At 40.2% G+C, this 26,080-nt stretch overlaps 2 protein-coding genes and 1 pseudogene across 2 annotated transcripts; 1 reads left to right on the plus strand and 2 right to left on the minus strand.

The window, feature by feature from the left end:
• Nucleotides 1-3,458: 3,458 nt before the first annotated feature.
• LOC117554234 (ubiquitin carboxyl-terminal hydrolase 37-like) lies at nucleotides 3,459-7,665 on the minus strand. Its single transcript, XM_034228559.1, has 11 exons — nucleotides 7,621-7,665; nucleotides 6,458-6,747; nucleotides 5,401-5,469; nucleotides 5,180-5,311; nucleotides 4,809-4,932; nucleotides 4,561-4,712; nucleotides 4,332-4,431; nucleotides 4,163-4,239; nucleotides 3,923-4,031; nucleotides 3,602-3,712; nucleotides 3,459-3,464 (listed from the first exon to the last, which is right to left on the minus strand). The coding sequence occupies exons 1-11, from the start codon at nucleotides 7,663-7,665 to the stop codon at nucleotides 3,459-3,461; spliced, it is 1,215 nt and encodes a 404-aa protein (XP_034084450.1).
• Nucleotides 7,666-14,360: 6,695 nt separating this feature from the next.
• On the plus strand, nucleotides 14,361-20,716 carry sf3b6 (splicing factor 3b, subunit 6). The gene is made up of 4 exons (XM_034228439.1): nucleotides 14,361-14,562; nucleotides 15,514-15,632; nucleotides 17,981-18,119; nucleotides 20,172-20,716. The coding sequence occupies exons 1-4, from the start codon at nucleotides 14,533-14,535 to the stop codon at nucleotides 20,259-20,261; spliced, it is 378 nt and encodes a 125-aa protein (XP_034084330.1). The 5' UTR covers nucleotides 14,361-14,532; the 3' UTR covers nucleotides 20,262-20,716.
• A 1,373-nt stretch (nucleotides 20,717-22,089) lies between these two features.
• On the minus strand, nucleotides 22,090-22,469 carry LOC117554175 (annotated as a pseudogene).
• Between the last annotated feature and the right edge of the window lie 3,611 nt (nucleotides 22,470-26,080).

The following is a 26,080-nucleotide window of genomic DNA, read 5'->3' on the forward strand; positions in this document are numbered from 1 at the left end:
CAGTCATATTAAAACTGTTACTAAATCAGCCTACTATCACCTAAAGAATATATCTAGGATTAAAAGACTAATGTCACAGCAGGATTTGGAAAAACTTGTCCATGCTTTTATCTTCAGTAGACTCGACTACTGCAATGGTGTCTTCACAGGTCTCACTAAAAAATCTATTAGGAAGCTGCAGCTGATTCAGAACGCCGCTGCTCGAGTCCTCACTAATACTAAGAAAGTGGATCACATCACTCCGGTTCTGAAGTCTTTACACTGGCTTCCTGTGTGTCAAAGAATAGATTTCAAAATACTGCTGCTGGTTTATAAAGCACTGAATGGCTTAGGCCCAAAATACATTTCTGACCTCCTGCTAAATTATGAACCATCCAGATCTCTCAGGTCTTCAGGGACTGGTCAGCTTTCTGTCCCCAGAGTCAGAACTAAACATGGTAAAGCAGCGTTCAGTTATTATGCTCCAAATATCTGGAACAAACTCCCAGAAACCTGCAGGTCCGCTGCAACTCTGACTACTTTTAAATCCAGGCTGAAGACTTTTCTTTTTGTCGCTGCTTTTAATTGAACTATTCATATCTTAAACTGCACTGTAACTTTTATCCATGTACTTTTTCTTTTAATGTTTAATTGAACTATTCATATCTTAGACTGCACTGAAACTTTTATCCATGTATTTTTTCTTTTAATGTTTATTTTATTAGCTTTTCTTTTTAATGACTGATTTTAAATGCCTTTTTCTTAATGTCTTTCATTTTTTGTAAAGCACCTTGAATTGCCTTGTGTTGAAAAGTGCTATATAAATAAACTTGCCTTGCCTTGCCTTGCCTTACACTCAACTTAACACACCACTTTGTTTATACTGTAAATATAGAAAAACCTAAAATATGAAGCATTCTCATTGTGGGTTATACAAGAATATAATTGATTATATTTGATTATAACTAACTTTCGTTTTTAGTATTCATTCTAATATGAAGATCTCAACAGTAATTTCCGCCCCATCTCCAACCTCCCCTTTCTCTCAAAAACAATAGAACGCATCATCTCCAAACAACTCCACCGCCATCTCCAAACCAACCAGCTTTTTGAACCCCTTCAGTCTGGTTTTCGTCCCCACCACAGCACAGAAACAGCACTCATCAAAGTCCTCATTGACCTCCTCACCTCTGCTGACACTGGTTCCCTCAATATCCACATCCTCCTCGACCTGAGTGCAGCCTTCGATACCGTGAGCCACACCATCCTGCTTACCCGACTCCAGGATATTGGTATTGAAGGTACTGCACTCAGGTGGCTCCAGTCCTACCTCTCTGACAGATCCCACTTCATCTCCCTCAACAACCACTCCTCTGCCACAGCTTCAGTCACCCAAGGTGTTCCCCAAGGTTCAGTACTCGGCCCCCTCCTCTTCATCATCTACATCCTCCCCCTTGGTCAGATTCTCCGCCAATACAACCTGGACTTTCACTGTTACGCTGACGACACACAGATTTACCTCAGCACAAAATCCCCCCACAAACCCCCCCCCCCCCCCCCCCCCCCCCTTCACCCACATCGAATCCTGTCTGATTGCAATAAAATCCTGGATGCAACACAACTTCCTCAAACTCAACAGCAATAAAACTGAACTCCTCCTCATCGGCTCCAAATCCACCCTCAGCAAAACCGCCAACCTGACATTCACCATTGATGGCACCCCTGTTTCCCCCTCCACCCAGGCACGCAACCTTGGCGTTATATTTGACCCCACCCTCTCCCTTGAGCCCCACATCCGTCAAGTTGTAAAAATCAAATTTTTCCACCTCTGCAATATTGCCAAACTCCGTCCCTCTCTCACCCGCCCTGCAGCTGAGTGACTCATTCACGCCTTCATCTCCTCCCGCCTTGATTATTGCAACTCACTCCTCTACGGCATCAGCACTACATCCCTCAATAGACTCTAGCATGTCCAGAACGCAGCCGCCAGACTCCTCACCCACACCAAATCATGGCATCACATCACCCCGGTCCTCAAATAACTCCACTGGCTCCCCGTTTCACACCGCATCCATTACAAACTCCTGGTCCTCACTTACAAAGCCCTCCACCATCTGGCCCCCCCCTACCTCACTGACCTCCTCATCCTATACCAACCACCCCGGTCCCTCAGATCCATCTCAGCCGGTTTGCTTTCCATCCCCAAGGACAAACTCCGGAGCTTCGGGGATAGAGCCTTCTCTGTGGCAGCCTCGAAGCTCTGGAACTCCCTCCCCCAAGACCTCCGTGAGTCTGAGTCCCTCACCCTGTTCCAGTCCCGCCTCAAAACCCATCTCTTCAACTCTGTATATCCATAAGCCCCCCCCCTCTCAACCAACTTCCTCCTGACTGCTTTTCTGTTTTGTTTTGTTTCTTTGTTTCTTTTTTTGTTTTGTTTTTGTTTTGTTTGTCTCCCTCCCTCCCAAATGTAAAGCGTCTTTGGGTTCAAGAAAAGCGCTATAGAAATATAATTTATTATTATTATTATAGAGCGGGGGGAAACTGTTACATCCACTCTGTTGACCTACTTTTGACTCACTACCCTGGGTTATCAATGCCACTCCTTGAGTGGTTCTCCCTATCTTTGATTCTCTGCAGATGTGCTGGAGTCAGAGCAGCCTCCTACCAGCCTCCTACCCCCATATCGTAGAACCTTCTCGTCGGTCTATACATCAAGCCAGTTATTATTAGCCTCATGGCGCCCACGTCCAACAGTCCTCAGAACCATATCTATATATATATAGTTTCTAGAGAAGTGCTATATAAGTGTCAGGTAGTATTATAATGATTATTATTATATCCTCCCAATTCACGAGATACTGCAAACTGCAGCCCCGACAGCGAACATCCAGAAGACGCCAGACAGTATACACAGGATGATCATTGATTGTGTCTTACCTCGTTATTTACTTGCCTGATCCTGTTTGTCTTTTCTTCCCTTGCAGTCCTGCCTGCTCTACTCCAGCCCCTGTAGACAGCTCAGACCCCACCCATTACATCAGATCCAGATTCCTTTCCATCCGGCTCCCCTTCACACCACGGACTTCCGATCTCAGCTCTGATCCACCCAGCCTTATCTCTACAATAAACCTTTTTCAAACTACTCCTGTGACTTTCTGTGTCCGTAAAGAAGGGTTTCAGCTGGTAGGAGGCTGCTCAGACTCCAGTACCCCCCCCCACCCCCCCTTTCTATGAGCTCCACCTAGCGCCCAACTGTGTCCTGTTCAGGTTAGAGGCGTGGAAATCCCTCCCTAGGGTCCAGAATCTGACGACGGGGCAGGCTGAACGCTCCTCAGGACCATATCCCTCCCAATCCACGAGGTACTGCAAACCCCCTTCGGTGGACATCCATAAGACGCTGATCTGTCTGCACCTGGCTCCACCTGTTCTGCCGCCCCACGTTAGATCTGTGGGCGCTGGCACTCCTGCTGGACCACCTCCTATTCCTGAGAATACAGAAACACTCAGAGTAAATACACTGATGGGTTCTATCTCCTGGACCTTATTGTAGGTTGTGATCAGTGCTGTCTTCTTACCTGTTTTTTGTAAAACAGGATGTAGGCCGACTCCTTCTGCTGCTTACACACAGATACTCCTGTTGTTTTAAAGACTTCCAAGTCGTTGAAGGTGAGCCACCTGTCGGTTGGCTTGTCTGGACTGTCGTCGGGATGAACGCTGTCACAGATGTAGTGTCCTAAAGAGATAGAGAGAAAGAGAGAGATCTTTGTTCAAACATTGAGCCTAGATGACTGACAGTGCTGACCAGACTGTAGCAAGTGTCAACCTGAGAAAGAAACACAGAGTTAGTTTCACACACACATAAAACAGCAGCAAAAACACATGTATTCACTTCCCAATTGGCCTGATGCTTCTGTTTGTTTTCAGGTGACTTTTGTTTTTTTACCTCGTTGCCAGACACCTGCAGGTTGCTCTGCAGCTTGATAGCGTAGTGTAACTTCTCCATCCTGTAGTCGGAAGTGAACCAGAAACGCTTCAGGTGCAAGATGAGCACTCTGCAGAAGAAAAAAAAAGATGGTTAAGGATCGATCACTATGTTTTTTAATCGGTTTTCTATCATGAACTTAAATCATTTATTTGGGATAGTGTGGCGCAGTTTTTCATGATTAATGATGATGTCACTCACTTTGGCATGGTCTTAAAAGTTGATCTCTGGCCAGATGTTCTTCCTCCGCACTCGCACTTGTATTCCAACTTGGTCTCCTACAGGATAGGCACAACACAACAGTGTTACACATTACAAAATAACATAACGTGTGTGTTCAGGCTGTGAGGATTTGACGGGCGAGTCTTACCTTTTGGTATTCCTGAAGCATCTCTTCCACCGAGACTCCAGGAAACAGATCCAGGGACAGGTTTGTGAACACTTCGTCTCTTCTCGACTGTTTTCCGCATCTGCATATTAAAGGAACAACTTGTGTAAAAATACAGCCACAGAGGTCAAGACACAACCACCTGCTTAACCAGACCAGGGCGTGTCTTAGGGGAAAAACGTTTTTGTGATATTTTTCTGTATAGTTTTACCTCTTGCATGTCCTGATGTTCTCCATCTGGAACACCATGTTGCGTTCCACAGGGCAGGTGTATGTTTGTCCCATGCAGGTTGCGATGTCCTGCAGAAGTGGGGACAGATTCCTCATCTGGTTCAGGACTGATGTGATGAACTCATGAGCGTCCTGTAAAAACACGGAACACATACAGAGGGGTTAATACACAGAGAAGAAACTATCAGGAGGAGGTGATATAATCAAACACGAAACCAGCTGACTCACCTTTTGCTCGTAGTCGCAGAATTCTGGAGCCTGAACAGAGACCACGTCCTTGAATGAGTACAGGAGGCTCCTTTTACTGTTGATGTCGCTGGAGGTGTGGGCGTCTTTGATCGCTAGGAATTCTCTGCAGTAGGAAAAATAGAAGGGTTGGATCTGGTATTCCATTTTCTTCCACAGGATTTGGGTAACCTGAAGGGGACAGGAGTGTGTGTGTGTGTGTGTGGGTGTGTGTGTGTGTGTGTGTGTGTGTGTGTGTGTGTGTGTGTGTGTGTGTGTGTGTGTGTGTGTGTGTGTGTGTGTGTGTGTGTGTGTGTGTGTGTGTGTGTGTGTGTGTGTGTGTGTGTGTGTGTGTGTGTGTGTGTGTGCTGTACCTTAACAGTTGGGCGTCAGATAATGGATCCCAGACCTGCTTCTGGTGCTGTAAGTCCTGGACGAAGTTCTCCAGTGTCAGGAGGCCCTGAAGGCTGGAGTTCATATAGCACGTGTTTGAGAGGTTTGGAAGTCTGAAAACGCAACATGAGCAGTCAATATTATCTCTTCTTCTCTGAAAAATCATAAACTAAAGCCCATTTTTGACGGAATTGTTACCTACCCCAAGCAGTTGATGTTGGTGGGTTTAGCCTTCACAGCATCACCGATGCCATCTGGAGTTTTTGGGGTTCTTGTAAGGGAAAAAGACAACCACACGGTCAATAAATATGACAAGACGCTTTGAAAAGTGTCTTTATCAACACAACACACACTGAATAATGTTGAAGCAAATCAACCATCAGGGAGAAGAATAAGTAAAAACATCTTGCCTCTTAAAGGTCCCATGTCATGGCCATTTCTACTGATCATAATTCCATTGTTGAGGTCTACTAAAATAAATGTATATTGTGCAATATTCCAAAATCACATTGGTTTCTCATACAGCATCTCTGTATAGTATATGTATTCACTCTCTGTCCTAAACGGCTTGTTGGAGCTCCTGCCTCCCCTCCCTGTGAGCCCAGTGGCCGTCTGCGAGACAGCGAGACACAGCAAAACCCAGCCCGAAACCAGCTCGAAACCAGCCCGAGCACACACACACATCCGCAGCCTGGCTGGGAGTTTGTGTGTGTGCTAACACACAGACTCACAGCCTCGCCGCGTCCCGACGTCTCAGGCGGAGAAATCGGTGGAGCTGCAGCTGAGAAAAACATAACGGCTCCGCGGATTGGTCCATAATCACTTGAATAACAGTCCCATCCTGTTATTTCACACTGTAGAAATCGTGGCAGAGTAGCATTGAACATTTTGGGTACTATCACTTAGGAAGCAGCCAGACATAGAAATGCAAGATTAACTCTCAAATTGAAATTGAAATAAATCAACTTAAATACATTCTTTTTTCTTTACACAATAAGGTGAGTCATCTGTATATTCTGCATATACCTTACATGTTAATTATTACAAACTCATTCCTTATAAAGTTACACAGAATAAAGGAACACAATAACTGTTCCTCATAACTAATCAAACATTTATAATTAGCCTTAGCAAGGTGCTTAGTTAACCACAATAGCATTTTACATGAATATAACACACATGGCTAGGCCACTTCTGTAATGAATTCACGTGGTAATGAACTCTTCATTAACATTCCATATACTCTTCTTCTCTTCTACAACATTTTCTCTGAAGCAGAAATTAAAGGTTTTCCAGGACTGCAACAGGAAAGTTCTGTCTGGGAGTCGTGGGAAAGCTCCGAAAGGTTGTCGGAAAGCTCAGAAGGGTCGTCTTCAAACTGCACCACATCATCCTGATGAGACTCTAAGATTGACTCCTGTTTGTTTGTCTCTTGAGGGGTTGCAGGTCTGCTGCTGGTCTTGCTTTTGGATGGCGGCTCAGGCAACAAGCCCCTATCAAATAGGTGATCATAAAACTCCTCATCCAGAACAAACGGCATCACCTCATCCTGGTGGGAAAACGAGCTCGACTCTTTTGGTGCTTTTGGACTGCTGCTGGAAGAAGAAACAGATTGACATGTAATGTTTTATTCGTTATTGGTACAATCAGTGACAAAATTCAAAATGTCCTTTATTACATTGAATCCCTTCCAGAATAAATCTAAACCAGGTGAGATGGACGTCATGTGTACCCAAGTACTGTACAATTGATCATATGTCCAAGTGAGAAAGATTACAGATTCACAAGTGTACGTATTTCACGTCTCAAAACAAAACTTGAATATCTTTTAAGCTTGTGTAAAATGCAGACCTTTTTTCAGCCATCAAACTAAATATCCATTAACAAAAACACGAATTAACTTCACGATGAGGGAACAGGAAGATCAAAAAGTGCTGACTAATTGCTGGATTTTACGACAAATCTTTTCAGCACTACTTTATGTGTGGGAGCTGAAGACTGGCTTTCTTTGTTCCTGACTGTGACGAAGGTAACTTCGTCACTATGGACTGACTGCTTCAGGCCGGGTAATTGTGTGCACCTGGTGTCCTGTGTTGTCTCCTCCCCCCCTCACCTGTGTCTTGTTGTGCTGATTAGTGTGTGTATTTAGGCTCTGTTTCCCTGTCTGTTGGGAGGTGGGTAGTGTGTGAGATCCTTGTGGCTGGTAGGATGTGTGCACAGGAACAGCAGGATTGGTAGGATGTGTGCACAGGAACAGCAGGATTGAGGCTGTGTCCTGTGTCCTGTGCTCAAGTTGAATAAATGCCCACGTCGGGTTATATTTTTGGACGTTCTGCCTCTGCCTCCTTGCTTGGTCTGGGCCGCTCAACGGTCAGCTTCACACTGACAGACAGTGAAAGCAGTATAAAATAATTGTACTTACCTCCTCTGTTCTGCGCTGGTATCCGTAGCCGGTGAGACCTGACATTTTCCCTGTTGGAGGAAAAACCAACTTCAGTATCAGATTTTACTCTCATTTAGTCGTGACTAGTAACTATCTGGTTAGTGTTGAGTTCTGGCTGTGTTTGTGAAACATACCTTGCCCCGTTTAAAAAGCTTATTCCACCAACGTGTCTTCTTGGCTGTCCCATTTGTGTTGGTAGATGAGGCCGTTAAGGTGGTCACAGATCTAGAGAGAAAAAGTATTGGTTATGTCATTGTAAAACTAAATACTTGTTCACAATAGTCACAAAATAGGATGGAGAAACATGTGAGGATTCCTGATGCCCAGATGTTATAACCATTTCTCTCAGGGATTTCTGAGTAAAATAATTTACTAAAATACATTAGTTAAGACAAAATATGATTTAAAAACTGAACAAAAAATATATAGGATGAAAATTCGTACCTTTCATTTCTTCCAACATTTATTTTCTTCTGTAGAGGGAAAAGACCAACAATAAGAAGTAAACAATGTCAGACATATTGGTTATTGTGGTTACTTACAAATAAACTAATCTAAATAATAATGGTAGAGTCGACTTAAAGGACATGAAGCTCTGACACTTTCTGTCAAACATACCTCGCTACACCTACTCTCCTTTGACTTCTTCTTACTAGCCTTCACTGTATTTGCTGAGACTGTAGAAGCAGCAGCACTTTTTCTACTGAGAAACACAGATGGAAATGTTTAGCCAGTTATAAAGCATTATCCATATGCAAGTATTATTTTTATGAAAGTTAAATGATTAAATACAACAAATGTAATCCATCAAAACACTAAAAATGGTAGCTAATTAAACTGAGTGTATAAATGATTAGTTAGGACACAATTAAATGAACTTTTAACAATGTTCTTACCTCCAACGTGAGCTGAGACAGTGTTTGCTGTCAACAGCCACATCATCTGTGGCATGTTTTTGCTTTTCCTTGTTCCAACAAAGGCAAGAAAAAGCACCACAGAACCAATCTACGCTAAACATCTTGGTTATTTTTCCAATTCTTTTTTTTTTAACCAGAAGTTAGACTCAACTCTCTGTTACCGTTCGGTTTCTGAACTGAATCTTCACTAAGACTGAATGTTACCTGGGCACAGGATAAATATAGTTATAGAATGTAAGAATAATGATGTATCAAGGCCATAGATCAAGGCACATTCCGTCATTTAAATATTCTAGAACACAACAAACACATAATGCTCGGTCTCACCTATACAAAAATTCACAAAAAATGTCAAATGCCATATTACAGCAAAAAAAAGAAGATATCTCAGATATAGATAGCACAAACTGAATGCTCTACAAGCATGTAATTACATACACATGGTGTGTGAATAGAAATGTAATGTGATACTGTAAATCCCCAATTATATGCCTAAATAAATCTAAATTACATATAGAAATACACTCCAATGCGTCCTTTAAAATGTTATTAAAATAAACACTTTCATATTGTTTGTCATCTTAGGCTATGTTTGTTTAGCCTAGCTTAGCTCACATATGAAGCTAGTAACTAGCTTAGCTCCAATACAATTTGAAAACTACACTTTCCAACTCTTTTAAAGCTGATTCAATCTTGATTTTCCTTCTTATGTATAAATACAAACAAATAACTTTTCATTACTAAGAGTTGAAGCTACCACTCCACTAGCTAGACACCGTATAGCATTGTGGCTAGCTTGCTAAAGTAATTAATACATAACATACATAACACGGAAAGATTATATTATTTGAGTTTATTGAAGGTGTTTTTATTTGTGTTTCGCTGTAGGCTAGCTCCACTCCCAATATGTTGGTTGCCATTCTAGGCTCAACATGTCATGAACATCAAGTAAAATAATACAAGTCTGCACTTCAAAATGATCCTTACCAATTGTTGAATTCAGAGTCAGCCTGGAGGAGGTCATAGTACTGCTGTCCATGAAAACAATATATTACCACTACGGGACATTTTCAAACATCAGGGGAAATGTTGTAAGTCATAAGCACAGGTTTTACTGATGACATTAAGGATGGCTCTGCTCTGGTCAAATGTCCTGAGTATTTCATTTGTATTTTTTCCGTTCATTTAATTTAATTTTTATATTATTGCCATGACAGGGTCAGGGTGACAGTGAACAATACCTGAACCAATAGCAGCCAAATTAAATTAAGCCATCATTAATTGTATTATGTACATTGCTGATTTTGTCCCACAGTTATCTAACTGGCTTCAGTGAAAACTTTCTGTGAAAATAGATTTATATCTGGAAAGATTTTCATGCAGATTTGAAGAACAGATCTAATTTCTAAAAGTCAGGCAGTGTATGGAGGTGAATGATGTGTGTAGATTAGCTCAAGTATGATACTTAAGTACTTTTTTGGGATATATTTGTACTTTACTTATATATTGCTACTTTATACTTCAACTCATCTACATATCATAGACAAATATTTAGCTTTTTACTCCACTACATTTATTTAATAGTCACAGTTACATTGTTGGCTACATTTAAAACTACATACAATTCAGTACTGTATTACTAATCTACACAGTATTTTAAGCATCTAAATGTACTCCTCATTGACGAAGTACAATTCTAAAATGCTCTTACATTTTACAAAAAGGATATTATAATAACTATAATAATATACCATAATGAAATTATCCATCCTGCATAACAGGTACTTTTACCGTTGATGCTTGAAGTACATTTAGCTGATAATTCTTCCTTAATTTTGCTTTAAATTATTCTGAAATTAGCCATTTTGCAGTAGGAGTACATTATATGCTAATACTTTCGTACTTTTACAAGACAATTTAAGTCATTTAACACATTTGAAGACAGTAGTAGCCTATGTGTTATTTTACTTAAGTAAAGGATTTGAGTATTTCTCCAAAGACTGAGTATTAGCAATTCGTGATATGTTAGGTTGTGTTTTAGTGGCATCACGGTGAAGTACTGTATTAACTAACATACAGTCATCAGCACAGTAACGTAACTTGTGTCAGTATACACCACAGAGTTGTTGGCATTGGTGTTGTCATTGAAATGGATAGAGGAGAAAGAAATACATAATAGCAGAGGTGGGACCAAGTCATTGTTTTGCAAGTCCGAGTCAAGTCTCAAGTCTTTGCGCTCAAGTCCGAGTCAAGTCTCAAGTCATTGTTTTGCAAGTCCAAGTCAAGTCTCAAGTCAGGATGGGCCAGTTCAAGTCAAGTCAAGTCCTAAACTTTGACAAAACGAGTCATAAACAAGTCATTATGTGTTTTTCACCAAATGTAATGACATCGATCAACAGAATAATACTTAATAATCAAATTGCTCTTTATTAGTCACATTAATAATTTAATAATCCATTTTCTCTCTGCTGGTAAAGTAACGTGTGTTTTTCTAATTTAAGAGGGATCAGTAAGGTAAGGCTACCGTGACGGTTTGATTCAGAAGGAGTTTAATGGATAAGATCCCTGATGTTGAGGTAACCAGAATGTTTATTTCTACTGTGTACAACATGTTATAAGGGACCCACAATCTATCTTTATGCAAGGGATAATGTGCAGCGAGGCGGTCTCTATGGGGAAAAGAACACCTGAATCTAGATCCCTCTGCAGGTGGTACTTTAAGTATATTTTGATGCTAATACTTTTGTACTTTTACTTGTAACATTTTGAATGCAGGACTTTTTATTGTACAGGGTTCCTGCAGGTTTCGCCAACTCAAATGTAAGACTTTTTAACACCTTTTTAAGACCACTTTGAATAGAATTTAAGACCTATTTCACGGCAATAAAGTATGAAGGAAAATGTATATAAAGAAGAAATATGTCCCATAATCACTTACAAAGTAAATGTATTCATGTTCAACATAAGAACAGTGACTGAACACAACAGCGTAACAGTACAGAACTGTGTTAGCGTGTTAGACAAAAAGTGTGTGTATGTGTGTGCGTCTGTGTGTGCTTGAGTGTGTGTTAGGGCTGTGCAATTAATCATATTTTAATCGCAATTACGATTTTGGCCTGCCACAATTACGAAAACAACATAATCGTAAAAAACGATTATTTTGCTTTACTAGGTTGTGACAGTGCACTACAACATATTTGATCTAATTAATTTTTTAGTAATGTATCATTTATTTAATAAATTTTTGTATTGGTTTTTCAGTTGAATTATACGTTCAGGGTAATCAACAGTTAAAAAGATACTGTTCAAATTATTATCTGTTTCAAAGTTCAATAAATGGATGTTTTCAAAGTCAATGAATAATCATATTTAATAATCGTGATATTAATTATTGACCAACATAATCTTGATTATTGCCATAATCGAGCAGCCCTAGTGTGTGTGTGTGTGTGTGGTGTGTGTGTGTGTGTGTGTGTGTGTGTGTGTGTGTGTGTGTGTGTGTGTGTGTGTGTGTGTGTGTGTGTGTGTGTGTGTGTGTCTCAGAGAGAGTGACAAGAGCTATATTCAGAGCTCTGCTGCCTTGGCTACACTATTTCATCGTTGCTGTTGTATGATTGGTGTTTAGCTACGGTATTTAGCGTCTACAGCACCTCCGCTTTTAGGGTTGACGTAGACCCAAACTTAGCCCGGAGGTCCCCCGGTGTTGTTGCGGAAGCTGCTGCATTGGCTGCTGCTGCACTAGCTAACGCTGCATTAGCTGCTGCCGCACTAGCTAACGCTGCATTGGCTGCTGCTGCACTAGCTAACGCTGCATTAGCTGCTGCCGCACTAGCTAACGCTGCACTAGCTAACGCTCCACTAGCAAAACAAACACTATTTCTTTTGCAAAAGATGCAGCGGGCTTCAAACACGTTCCCTCCACTGGTTTCAACCAAGCACTAAATTAGATGTTTTCCAACCAAATACGGTTGAACTTACACTTCCCCATATTTATTTGTAAGTAGATTCGAAGATAGGCTACATGAGCTGAAGCTTGGTTGCTAGGTTACTAGCTGGGTGTTCTCCAACAAGGGGCCGGGGGAAACAAAGTTAGTGATTACTGGTTCCATGTTGATTTAATTCAATACAAATTGTTGGGGGGAACTGAAAGGCTATTACCGTACTGGTTACTTTGCAGCCCGGACATTTCCCCAAAACACATTTAGACGCTATGGCAACATAGAAGTACCTTTCAAATCCGATAATTTTGAAGACCTTCTGAATCATATTTAAGACCTTTTTAAGGCCTTCAATTCTGATTATCAAATGTAAGACTTTTTAAGACTTGTTAAGACCCCGCGGGAACCCTGATTGTAACTTTTTTTAATTGTCTGAACTTCTCCCACCTCTGACAATAAATCCTGAGTGTTTACCCTGCTCTGAAGGTTATTCTCATTTTAGAAATCCTGCACTCAGCTTTGCTTTCTCCAATATCATTGAAAAGCAACCAGATGCTGCTTCTTTTTTCGGTTTTCGCTCATTTCTTGACTTTTTCCGACGCACTTGCATTTAAATCCGGCTCCCCGTCTCCCCGTCGCTCTGCACATGCTGTGCCCCCACCCTTCTTTCACATAATGGTATGATCCTAGTGTGTCCTCGCATATGATTGGCCGCATGGTGGCCCAGCTAAATAAAGACCCGCCCCTGCCTGCAAGGATTCTCAGCAAGAGTAGGAGCGGCTGAAGATTCTGCTTTCCCCGACGGGAGTCTGCTCTTCTAGCGGTAGCTCGCGATCGGCGTGTTGGAGACCTCTGAATTAAAGTAGCAAGTCACCTCAAGTCAGAAGGCTCAAGTCCAAGTCAAGTCCCGAGTCATTGGTGTTCAAGTCCAAGTCGAGTCGCAAGTCTTTTGTGATGTTGTCAAGTCGAGTCTCAAGTCATAAAATGTGTGACTCGAGTCTGACTCGAGTCCAAGTCATGTGACTCGAGTCCACACCTCTGCATAATAGTGTAATTGCATCTGACAGCTTTTCAGCATTATCAAGTATACGATCAGGCAGATCTTCATTTAGAATGGACATAATAAATGAAATATTTCTAATTTTATATAAAAAGCAAAACAAAGGCATAGCAACTCGTTTCATCTGGGTTCCTGCTCATGTTGGTGTGGAGGGTAATGAACAGGTGGATATTCTGGCCGAACAAACACTCAGAATTATGAACATAGACATAGAAGTTCCACTCAGCAAAGCGGAGGTTAAAACATTAATTCAGAAATATGCACAAACAACATGGCAAGAACATTGGGATCTTAGTGATACAGGAAGACATCTTTATAAAATGCAAAGGTATGTGGGGGATGGAAGGAAGGTAGGGTTTAAAAGAAGGGAGGAAAATGTCATTTCTCGGATGGGAATAGGTCATACAGGTCTCAATCATACATTAAGTATAATAGGAAAGCATCCAACCGGAAAGTGTATACACTGTAGCCAGCCAGAAACTGTTGAGCATGTTTTACTGCTTTGCAGGCCTCCTCAGATAAATGTGCTTTTCCACCTATGTTTTCCACACACTGAAGAAAGCAAAATTCCATGACTTGTCGCTATCAGGGCTGTTAGGGAAAACATCAGGCAATATATATTGCGAGATTATTACATTGCTAAAATAAATTGATACATTTAAAATAATCTAGACTAGAGTTTTGGTCCTTTGTTTTGTTTTGTTTCTTTTGTTTATTGTTTTCTGCATAGTCTCTTGTCCACACTCCAGTCCAGTTGGTGGCGGTAATGCAAGTTGGTTTGCCAACCGCCAATAAACACTAAAGAAGAAGAAGAAGAAGAAGAAACGTAACTTCACTTTTGGCCGGTCTCTCAACCGGAAACCGGAATAACATCATCGACTGAACAACGCTGCCATTTTGACTTCTTCAGAAGCGAGCTCGGAAAACTGCGTGTGTGTTCTTTTAGCGGTCTTATTTACACATTACATATTTCACCATGGCTATGCAAGCAGCAAAACGTGCTAATGTAAGTGTAAACGAGTTGGCTGTTGTATACTGAGGAATATAACTATGTATATTAGCTTGGTGTGGCTAGTAGTTAGCGACACCCAGCGCTAGCATGCTAACGGATTGAAAACAATCACACTGTCTGTGTTAAAACTTTCCACATTCTTGCTATTTACACTTCTACTTCTTACAAAAACGTTGACCTATTTGGTGCGATTTGAAAACGTATGTTTAGGAAATGTAAACATGAACATTTTAAACCATTCAAAGTCAGTGTTTCGAAATGGCCAATGTGCTTGCTAAATGTGGTTAATGGGGTTTTAAGAATTGTGTTTCGAAACGTTTATTTCATATATAGATGGGGGAATGCTTGAGTTATCACAGAAGCGAGACAAATAACTACAACAAAGTGTTGCATTACAGGTTACATTATAATAATGTTTACGTTACAAAACTCTACAATTCGATAAATTGATAGACAGACATTATTTCGTCACAGCAGAGGTGTTCTTTGCATTACACATGACTAACATATCTTTTAAATATATTTCAAAAATCGAATAAGATACGAATATAATAAAACATTAACAGCATGTATATACAAATTCACGGTAGAAAAAACATATCACTAGAGGATCTAAAATAAATAATAGACAATATAAAGAAAATACTGAATACATTTGAATAATCTTTAAAAGACAATTTCATCAAGCAACAGAAATATACTACAGAAAAATAAATCTATAGACATTGGATTCTATTATACACATTACAATTGTGCAAAATAGCTGTTTTATAAGAGGAGAAACTTAAGAAGATTAACTTTATGAGCGGGTTGACATTGCTTCAGTAGTAGTTTGACGGTTTTTCAATTATTAAATGTCATTACATCTGCTTTTACTTCTCTACTTTTATAACTATTATATACATCTTCGTTAACTCCTCTGTTTTTTCTTGTTATGCGGTTCAGATACGATTACCTCCTGAGGTGAACAGAATCCTGTACATCAGAAACCTTCCCTACAAGATCACAGCTGAGGAAATGTATGATATCTTTGGGAAATATGGACCAATACGTCAAATCAGAACGTAAGTGTTTAAAATACAAGGTAGCTTTCAGCAGGATTTTTGATTACCACCATGGCAAAAGGAAGTACTTTAATGTGATCATTATTAATATTGACAATGCATCAGATCTAAGAACAGATAGGACATTAGGCCACATCTCACTACAGTGCAAAAAACAAGTAGAAAACATTACATTCAGTTATAACTGCCAAAACAAACATTATTTACACTATTATGGCCCCTGTTAACATTTTTTGTAATGTTATCTACTGTAAGTTGGTCGAACGAATGCCTCCTCATCCGGAAGCTGACCGAGCAGCAGTCGAGAGGAGCCGAGCGCATCCGCGAAGCACACAAAATGGCGACGTCAGAGTTCCCGTTAGCCGGCAAATCTAAATCTCTTCGGTCAAAATAATTTCCCTTTAGCGCAATACCGCTTCAGTTGCGCCACTTATGTGACAGACAAGAATAGTCAATTCTAATGTCTAACACTTAATATGGAGAAAGAGATGTCCTGGATGGGTTGATTGTGCGTTGATCTGTTGGTAATGTCTCGGGGTTCCGGTGGGCATGTAAACAAATGCATAATGCTGCGCTATACTTTGTGGCCTCACCCAGTTGCATAGCAACTCTTATTGTTTAGGTGTCTTTTAATAAGCAGGTAGTCATATCATTAGCTAGAACTAGCTGGATCTGATCGATATGGACATAAACGCGAGTGAAGTCTAATCTGACGGGAGAGAGAGATCAGCTGCTGCTGACGAGTCGAGACTCGACATGCAGCTCTGCATGATCACCTGCAGCGGTGAGCGGACAAAACACACACTTCAGGTTAGAATATCACACGTAGCTATTTTAATGACCTCTCAAACTACCTGAACTAGTTATAGATATGTTTAGTTTTACTGTCGGGTCACTCATTACTGATCCCCGAGCTACATGATACTGGCATAATAGATTGCCCGATCGGGCAACCAGCAGGTGAGGCTTCATTGCCCGAGCTAAATACTAGATGGCCCCGGGCAGTCGTTAATGTCGAACCCTGCACTATTATTCTTGCATACAATATCATACATTTATTTTTAACCGGTGGGTTTCCATTATAATGGTAATAAGTACTATCCAGAGATGGGGTCGTTAATCAAAAAAAGTAATATATTACTTATTACTTTAAAAAAAAGTAATATATTACTTTACTTCGTTGCTCTCTACATAAACGCGTTACTTTACTCGCAGGGCCGCCCCTCCCTACAGGCAGATCACGCAGACTGCGGAGGGTGCTTCATTTTGCGGACGGAGGGGGCTGCCCTGTTTACATCCTCACTCTGTGTTCGGGGGTCCTTAGCTATTAGCTTCACGTTAGCATGTTGTCTTTTGCAGGTGCTTGTTGAGGTTTGACGTTGTGTTTGCAGCAGTGGATAACAGCTTCTGGCCTGGACACAGTTTGCACCTCACCGTCACATTCCTGTCCTTTCTTCGGACAAACTCAAAATAATGGGCAGACCTCCACCCCTCGAACGTTATCGCTGTTGACTGAGCCATATGTATGCACTGCCTGTGGACGCGCAAGTCACGCAAATGTTACGTAAATATAAACCTGCAGCGGTAATCCCTCTTGTCTGTCAAAGGGAGAATCTAGTCATTCTTTATGTTAGTAGGCTAACTGTAGTTTGATTACTGATTTTATAAAAGTAACGCGTGTCGGGCAATGTTAGTAACTGTAGTGTGATTACTGAATTATAAAAGTGTTACACTTCTCCGTTACTGACAAAAGTAATATTATTACAGTAACGCGTTACACCCAACTCTGGTACTATCATAATACAGAATGGAGATATGTGAAATGGGATATAGAATTTGAGATGGTTCAAGTTTTTATACAGAAAACATTAAAAACTATAAACTAACACGGAAAACTAACCTAAACTACTAAATGTTTCCATTGAATGTATTCAATAAGTCATTGGTTTAAATGAGGTAAGATATAATAAACACAAACATAGAAAATATTACTAGGTAATTCAAGCTTTGACATATTTCACTGCTGCTTTTTATAGACACAGAGATAGACTGACATTTTTATCATTTGTATTGGTTTGTTATCAATCTGATTCCTTACCTATGTAAATCTCACTAAAGCTATTTCATTTAAGTATACATTTATCAGCCTTTTAAGGATGCTTTTTTAAATTGCTTATATGTATACAAGGTATGATTGTTATGATTAGGTTGCAGAGTATGTCATTAGATTATTTACAACATTTTACATTCGTTATGTACCACTTATTTTCCCTTCATGCCAGTGGGAATCTGCACATGATGGTCTAATGTTCACTACTCTTGTGTTTCTACTGTTTCTCCCTTCTCAGAGGGAACACACCTGAATCACGAGGAACATCTTACGTGGTTTATGAAGACATCTTCGACGCCAAGAACGCCTGCGACCATCTGTCAGGTTTCAACGTCTGCAACCGCTACCTGGTGGTCCTCTACTACAATGCAAACAGAGTATGTATCAGTGTTACAGTATCAGGGTTTTTCAGGCAGTAGAAACTGACCATAATTACCTGCATCGTCCTTTCTCTTTATGGATGAAATTTAAGTAAAGAATTCGGATAAGCAAACCACACCATTTCAACCAAATCACACCTGCTAGGCATCTTCAAATTTCATGTACAGGAGACACGGCTCCTCTCCTCAATTTTTCCCAAATAACCTCAGATTATCACAACCATTGACATTCTTGTTCTTCCTTACAAACCACTGTACCAAACTTGTCTAACGAAAAACGATGTGCATTTGCGAGTGTGCAAAGTTGATATTTGATTTCTAGATACATTTAAATTCAGTTCATTATTTACAAACATTTTAAAAATACAACTTCAATCATGAGACATAACGGAGAAATGGGGCACCCCAATAAAGTATCCGAAATGGTATTACTAACAGATCTAAAGTTGGATAGAGAGTTCATGTATTATACTAGGGCTGTGCAATTAATCGTATTTTAATCGCGATTACGATTATGGCTTGCGACGATTATGAAAACAGCATAATTGACAAAATACGATTATTTTTGCTGGGTGCGCTTTCGCCCCTCCCTAAAAGCCCACTCGGCCACGTGGGAGTGACATGTGTTGTGAGTGTTCAGCGCGAGCGAATATGTCAGATCAAGAGCAGCAACTCGTTAAAAAGAAGGGTACAACTATTTCCACTATTTGGAAGTACTTTGGCTTTCAGGGGTCCGACGTGGAGCAAAATAAAGTACAGTGCAGGATTTGTTACCAGGTTGTGTTGGCACCACACGCTAACACAACCAATCTCTTTAATCAACTGAAATACAACCACAAAGTGCAATACGACCGGGCAGTAATACAACAAAAAGCAGATGCCCGCTCGACTTCATCCACCAGATCATCACAGTCATCGATTCTGGACGCATTGTACAGAGCAACGGCCTACGCGACGAGCTCGCAGAGACACAGAGATATTACAGGTGCCATTACATTTCACATCGCTAAAGATATGTGCCCAGTTAGCACTGTTAGCAAAGAGGGCTTTAAGCAACTTGTCAACACGTTGGACAAGCGTTACGCGATGCCGTCTCGGTATTATTTCAGCAGGTCTGCGCTGCCTGCGCTATATGACAAATGCCGTGGGGAAGTTGAGAGAGATGTGGCTTCAGCTGACTACTTTGCTACCACAACAGACCTATGGTCTAGCCCAGGGGTGCCCAACCAGTCGATCGCGAGATGTGTCTAAAAATAGAACAACAATATTCTGTTTTATCGTTAATGTCCTGTAACATAATCTTCCTGTGCCAGAATAATGCACTTGAACGCATCAAAGCTTTGTGATTGGCCGGCGTCACCCCATGTGTCGGGGCGTGGCTGAGGGTCTTCAGTACAGGTGGCAATATTGTCACCTGCCTGCGCTCATCTCTGAAACCAGACCATGTAAACAGGCTCAATCTTTAAGAGATGACATGAGCAGCCCTACCAGCATTTGCCACGGTGGCCTAAACATTTTTATTTGGTCTTAAATTGTAGTTCAACATTTATTTCCTGTTACTTCTGGACCATGACGGTGGGCCAGCCTTCAACGTTTAACTGAGTGGAATATGTTGAATATGTTTTACCAAAATGTTGGCTATATGTTAAGGAGTTTTCAGTAGGTTGTGACAGTGCACTGCAACATGTTTGATTTCATTTATTTTGGTCTAATTTATTTTTATTTATCATATTAATAATATATGTTTAGTATGGTTTTGGAAGTGCGCTCCAACATATTTGATCTTGTTTATTGGTAAAATATTATTTGTTTTAAAGTTCAATAAATGGTCAATGAATAATCGTCAAAATAATCGTGATATCAATTATTGACCCAAATAATCGTGATTATGATTTTTGCCATAATCGCACAGCCCTATATTATACAGAAACATTACAAGTGAAAAAACACCAACCGTGCACAAAATGCATTGGGGTTCAACAAGACTAAATGCACATATTTGAATGATTTTATTTTAATGTGTTTCTCTGTTTATCAACTCTTTTTCAGGCTTTCCAGAAGATGGACACAAAAAAGAAAGAGGAACAGCTGAAGCTTCTAAAAGAAAAATACGGCATCAACACAGACCCTCCGAAGTAGCATTCCAGAAACCCCATCCAGCTCCACGCCTTTCACCTCCCTCTTCTTTTCTGTCTTTACAGACATGACGTGTTCATTGATGTATGCTGGTAATCTTTTACTGATACAGCTGTTCAACATGTCATTTTTTGATGATTTGAATTAAAGGAGGTGTTAGATAATTTCTTTGTTTTTATTAAGTCAACGTTGATTTTTTCCAAACCTCGCTTGGTAATCCTGACAAAGCTATTATAATAAAAGTTTGCCCAACATTAAGATGACTGCTTGTATTCACCTCATGATACATTTTTTAAATCTCCCAGAGTATTTTTCACTTTTTCTTTGTTAATCTCTTCATGGGTCATCTTTTAATTTAAAGCTAATGATGGCCAAGCTGTTTGATGTGAAATTGCAACGATCAACCGACTGTCTGAAGTTTACGATTTCTGTAAAATAAATGTTCTTTTGCTAAAAGATCCTGTCTCCTCCCTTTTAACATTCTGTGAAGTACAGAGGATGTCCTCTGTGTGAACCCATTCAGATCAATAAGACAGTGCATACATTTCCACAGGGGTTTGGGAGTCACCTGATTCTCATTTTGCCTGAGCCCCAAACAGCTTGTGATGTTGCAGTCCCTGGGGTTTTAGTTTTCTGTGTACCGTGAGGGCACAAGCCTCCAGTTGGACCCTGTGTGATGAGTAGTATTGTGCCAAAGAGTCATGGGTAAACACTGCAGGATTTCTTACTTTTCCATGCCCAAATGTTAGTGTTACTTTCAATGGTAACCCAAAAACAAATATAATATTTCCATAGAGAAACATAAAATATACTGTTAATCTAGACTTGCTCCTATAGTACAACAATGTCTCAACAGTGACATCTGGTGGCAGTACAGGGGCATTATTTTAGAAATGTCTAACGGTAGGCACTGCATCAGTAGCCTACGACAATGAATCGTCTATTCTTTGTACTATTCATCGTTTATTGAGGGTTCGTCAGTTAACACCTAACAGTTGTAACGTATTAAAGTCTTAGGTTGTTAAATGTTAAGCCCTGAGACACAGTTTCGTGAATATTGTTGTTTTTAGCCCCCGGGGGCTCCGGGCTTAACGTGGCAATTCTATTTTAAAATTTAAGTATTGCTACATTTAATTAATTCCAACTTTTACAAAAAGACTAAGGACAGTGTAGGAGCCATTTTATGGGTGATGCTTAATTTCTATTCTTATACTTGCCATCTGAAATGCGTCATTGCCCTGATCATATTATTGGACATATTCCACAAAAAGAAAATGTATAAAATCCTCCCCAGTAAGGTTTAAGGTCTGATTACATAAAACAGCCAAAACAAGTCAGGTTGAAATGAATACTTTTGGAATAGCATGCGTATTTAGACTAAAGTCAATAACTTCACATGAGAAACTCTTAAGTTTGGAGATGTATCCAAATTGAACTGCCAGGTCAACCTTTTGTTCACAGTTGTTACTGATCAGAAATGTAAATCATGAGCAGTGCCTAATTGTAAACTGCAGCATTGCCACTCGTTTCTCAACAGCATGTGGCTAGTTGGACAGCGACATATTTCTGCAGACAGAATTGCATCTTTATCCTAAACTAAAAATCACAACCTGTACATATTTAGGGTTGCTGTTGGCAGAGTTTATCCTACAAATAATCAGTGAAACTTGGGATTCCTCAAAGCGCTCCAGTTTCCTTAGCTAGGAAGAAATACATTGAGCACTTTTCTTAGCATTCCACCAAATTTGCTTATCTGCTATTTAAGTGTCAAATAAGGCATCAGTTTAAAAAAACACAACTTTATAATAAAATTAGCAAAACATGTATATCATTAAAACTCTTGCGACTGAACATCTTTAGCTGGACTCTCGTCCGGGCGCCTTGGTCTTCTGGACAAGGATTGCATGGATGTTTGGGAGGACACCACCCTCAGAGATTATGACTTCTGCCAGCAGTATGTTGATCTCTTCGTCGTTTCTCACTGCCAACAAGATGTGTCGTGGAGTAATGCGATGCTTCTGGTTGTCACGGCAAGCGTTTCCTGCCAACTCCAGGATTTCAGCACCGAGATACTCCAGGACTGCTGCGAGGTACACTGCACACTTTCTTCAGCAACCTGTGGATGCGGCCCACTGGGAAAGTGAGCCCTGCTCTGGAAGACCGGGACACGGATTTTGGTTTGGACACAGCTTTCTTTCCACGGCCAGACATCTTTAATCTGGAGTTGAGAGAAACGTTTAGAGTCAATTCAAATCAACACATATCCCCCTTCAACTAGAGATCCCTAACAAAGACGTGCTGTCTAAAATAAAGACCTACAGAATTGTTGAGTCATAAGGCTAAATGGCTTTCCTAGGGACCTCTTGGAACGTTTAAACATTAGAGCCATCACCATCTTATAAAGCACAACATAACAAAAGATACTCAAAACTCTTGCTGTAGAACAAAATCAAACCTAAATGAACACTTACCAGTATTCTGCACTTCCTTCAAGTTGAGACAGGAGCTACACTGAACCACAGACTACTGGTTTTATGTGAGACAGACAGTAATTGGTTGATTGATTACACCTGGCCCCTCTGCTTCATGGATGTCCTTCAATTAAACCAGACAATGCTAATGCTCACACACTAAGTACCAAACTAAAACCTTTGTGAACTAGATCCCAATAACAGCCTCAAAAATATCACTTCTAGCTTTAGATGTATGCGCTGTTAGTGGTAGCAGAATTACCTAAACACACACATATTGTTTAAATTAGTGGAACATTTAATTAAAATCATTTATGGAAGTACAACCTCCTAATGAATCAAACTTTAGAGATCCCAAATGTGCTAGATTACATTGGTACAATTTAAGCAAGATTTGTTTGTGTAAAGTGAAGTGGTCTGTAACTAAGAACAAGAAGTAAAGTAAGAGCTGTTTCTTTCTGTTTTTTCACTCTAAATTAAGATCTAAAATCAACTGAAGGCTATAAATCAAGATGGATGTAGGCCTGACACAATTATCATCTTTCCCACTTGTGCTGATAAAACCTCAACAGCAGATGGCAGCACAATCCTCAGATTTAAAACATGCCCATTAAGACCCTAGTGCACCTGATAGGATTGTATCAGTATAGATGCTACACCCACTACTTCTAAATCAAGACTGTTCTTAAATGTTAGCCAAGACATTACTTCTCTGATAAAGATTGCGCATCCCCCTCCCTGACCATCATTTCTATCTTGTCTTATAGCACTATATCCCCCAATAATGAAGTCCAAATGAGTCTTCAGCCATGTTTCTTGAATACAAATAACATCTGGTTTTTCTTTTAACTGATATATAGGTCTTACATTATTGTCCATTTGCAATAAAGCTTCTAGCATTCCACTCACTAATCTGTGAATCATCATTATTGGGGGCTAGCATATCATGTAGCATTTCAAACATTCACCTGCTGCTCCCACTATTGTTTTCAGTCTTGACCTCTTTTTTATTTGTTGCAAAGCAACATTCACCACTTTTCCAATAAAGGCCACACATTTGTACTTATTAACAATCAATGCATCCTCTCCTATCACACACTTATGTGAACATATTGTGGAGCTTTCCTTTGCCTGTGGGAGTTTGGGAAAATCTTTTGAAGAGAATATACTTGCTGCTTTGGGATTTCCTAGCTATGTTTAGTGAAACCTGTTCTGTTGCTTCAGCATAATGAGACTTTGTTTTGTACTTTGTATCTCTGCATCTCCTTGGCCTTTTTCTGCACTTCGCAGCCCTGATACGCAGCACTATGTTCCCCACCACAGTTACAACATTTCACCTTAGCACCTGCAGCACAACTACCATATTCCTGTCCGCACCTGATAGGATTTTAACAGTCTAGTATAGATGTGAACAGCGCCAAACGTTGAAGTTTTAAACCAAAATGTCAGCCCTTGAACTTAGACTTAACTTGAACTGTGTCTTTGCTCAGTTTTGGTCGCACAGTGAAACTTATACCATTGGAATCCGTGGAATCTCAGCTTCCATGTGATATCTAGTTTGTACAGATCCGATGAAGTATAACATATTTCTACTGTAAGTTATGTGCTAAGTGCGTTAGCAGTCTTTCGCTTAGTGCTGATTCAGACGCTCGGCGTTAGAGTTGTGTTTTGTTTAGGTAAGAATTGTTCATATCGTCAGGTAGCTGAGTTTCTTCCAGTTAAGTGGGTATGACACATTAATAGGTTCAGGGCCGTCCCTCCCTACAGGCCGATCATGCAGGCTGCATGGGGCCTCACATCGCGCAGGGCGCCTCGGTTTCTGAGCTCGGCTTGTGCGCAGCTCTCAGCATCTGCAATTCACGACATGAAGAAGGCAGTCTCTGCAGAGCATACAGGCTAATGGAGATGCAGTTATTTCCAGCATTCTTTATTTACCATTCATTCAAGTTATGCCTTTTATCTGCTATGTACAGGAGGAAGAGTGATACACTGTCTGTCTAGTTGGCTTACATAACAGTTAAAGTTTACAGCCTAAAAACATGGAGCATTTCTTCCCCTTTTATTCATTTTTATGTCAATTTGCACATTTCATGGTGATGCTCAGCCTCTCCCCTTAACTGCTAACAGTCATCATCATGGTGATGCTCAGCCTCTCCCCTTAACTCCTAACAGTCATCATCATGGTGATGCTCAGCCTCTCCCCTTAACTCCTAACAGTCATCATCATGGTGATGCTCAGCCTCTCCCCTTAACTCCTAACAGTCATCATCATGTCAACCACAACACAGAGAAATACTGATAGAAATGTGTGTGTAGTTGTTGATACATTGCTGACAGAGGGATACAGATTTAAGAAATATCAGTTTTTGAGCATGTCATAAGCATGTTTTGTCTTGACTATATTATATATAAAATAATATAGTATTTATATTATTGAATTGATTATGATTATTATTATTAGTAGAAGTATAGCTTATTTGCATTAATTATATTTTAATCTTTTTGAGGCTAGTATTTGGCAGGAAATGCAGACGTATTCACCTGTAAACGCATACTGAACGACATACATGCACATTTACCATTTACCTCACTGTATAAAAAAGTAACTGTGTTGATAATAATAATAATAATAAACAGGAATTATATTGCAAAGTCCTTTGTTTCCAAAACATTTTTTTCACTCCTGTCGGTGGGGGGGGGCTCATCTCACAATGTCGCTTAAGGCCGGCCCTGGTCTTATGTCTTCAGAAAGCTAAGGCATGTAGTTGGCAAGTGCGAGGCAAAGTAAAGCTAAAAGTAACGGGGATCAAATTAACTTACAAATAAATGAGAAACAGCTGACTCACGCATTCTGGTGAGATCAGGTTGGCCAAATGTGGTTGATTAACCGTTTGAATAGTTATAAGGTAGCCTACAGTTAATGGAGTTAGCTAAAGTAATAAATAAACAGTTGAAATAGCCAGTTTAAAGTACTTTCTTCAGCATCCTCTTCATCCCACCTCCTCATTAATCCAGATCTTCAGCATCCTCTTCATCCCACCTCCTCATTAATCCAGATCTTCAGCATCCTCTTCATCCCACCTCCTCATTAATCCAGATCTTCAGCATCCTCTTCATCCCACCTCCTCATTAATCCAGATCTTCAGCATCCTCTTCATCCCACCTCCTCATTAATCCAGATCTTCAGCATCATCACCAGGGTCTAATCACCAAAGACTATTAACATTTATATCATACGGAGCATGTTTCAAAATGTAATCTCTGAAATATTAAATTGGATTAATCTAGTGAAATAATGCAGAGTGTAATTTAACTAAACCAAATTAAGCCATTAAAATGTAGTTGTATGAA

Source organism: Gymnodraco acuticeps, unplaced genomic scaffold (genome assembly GCF_902827175.1).
Source record: "Gymnodraco acuticeps unplaced genomic scaffold, fGymAcu1.1, whole genome shotgun sequence".
In the NCBI taxonomy this organism is placed as follows: domain Eukaryota; kingdom Metazoa; phylum Chordata; class Actinopteri; order Perciformes; family Bathydraconidae; genus Gymnodraco; species Gymnodraco acuticeps.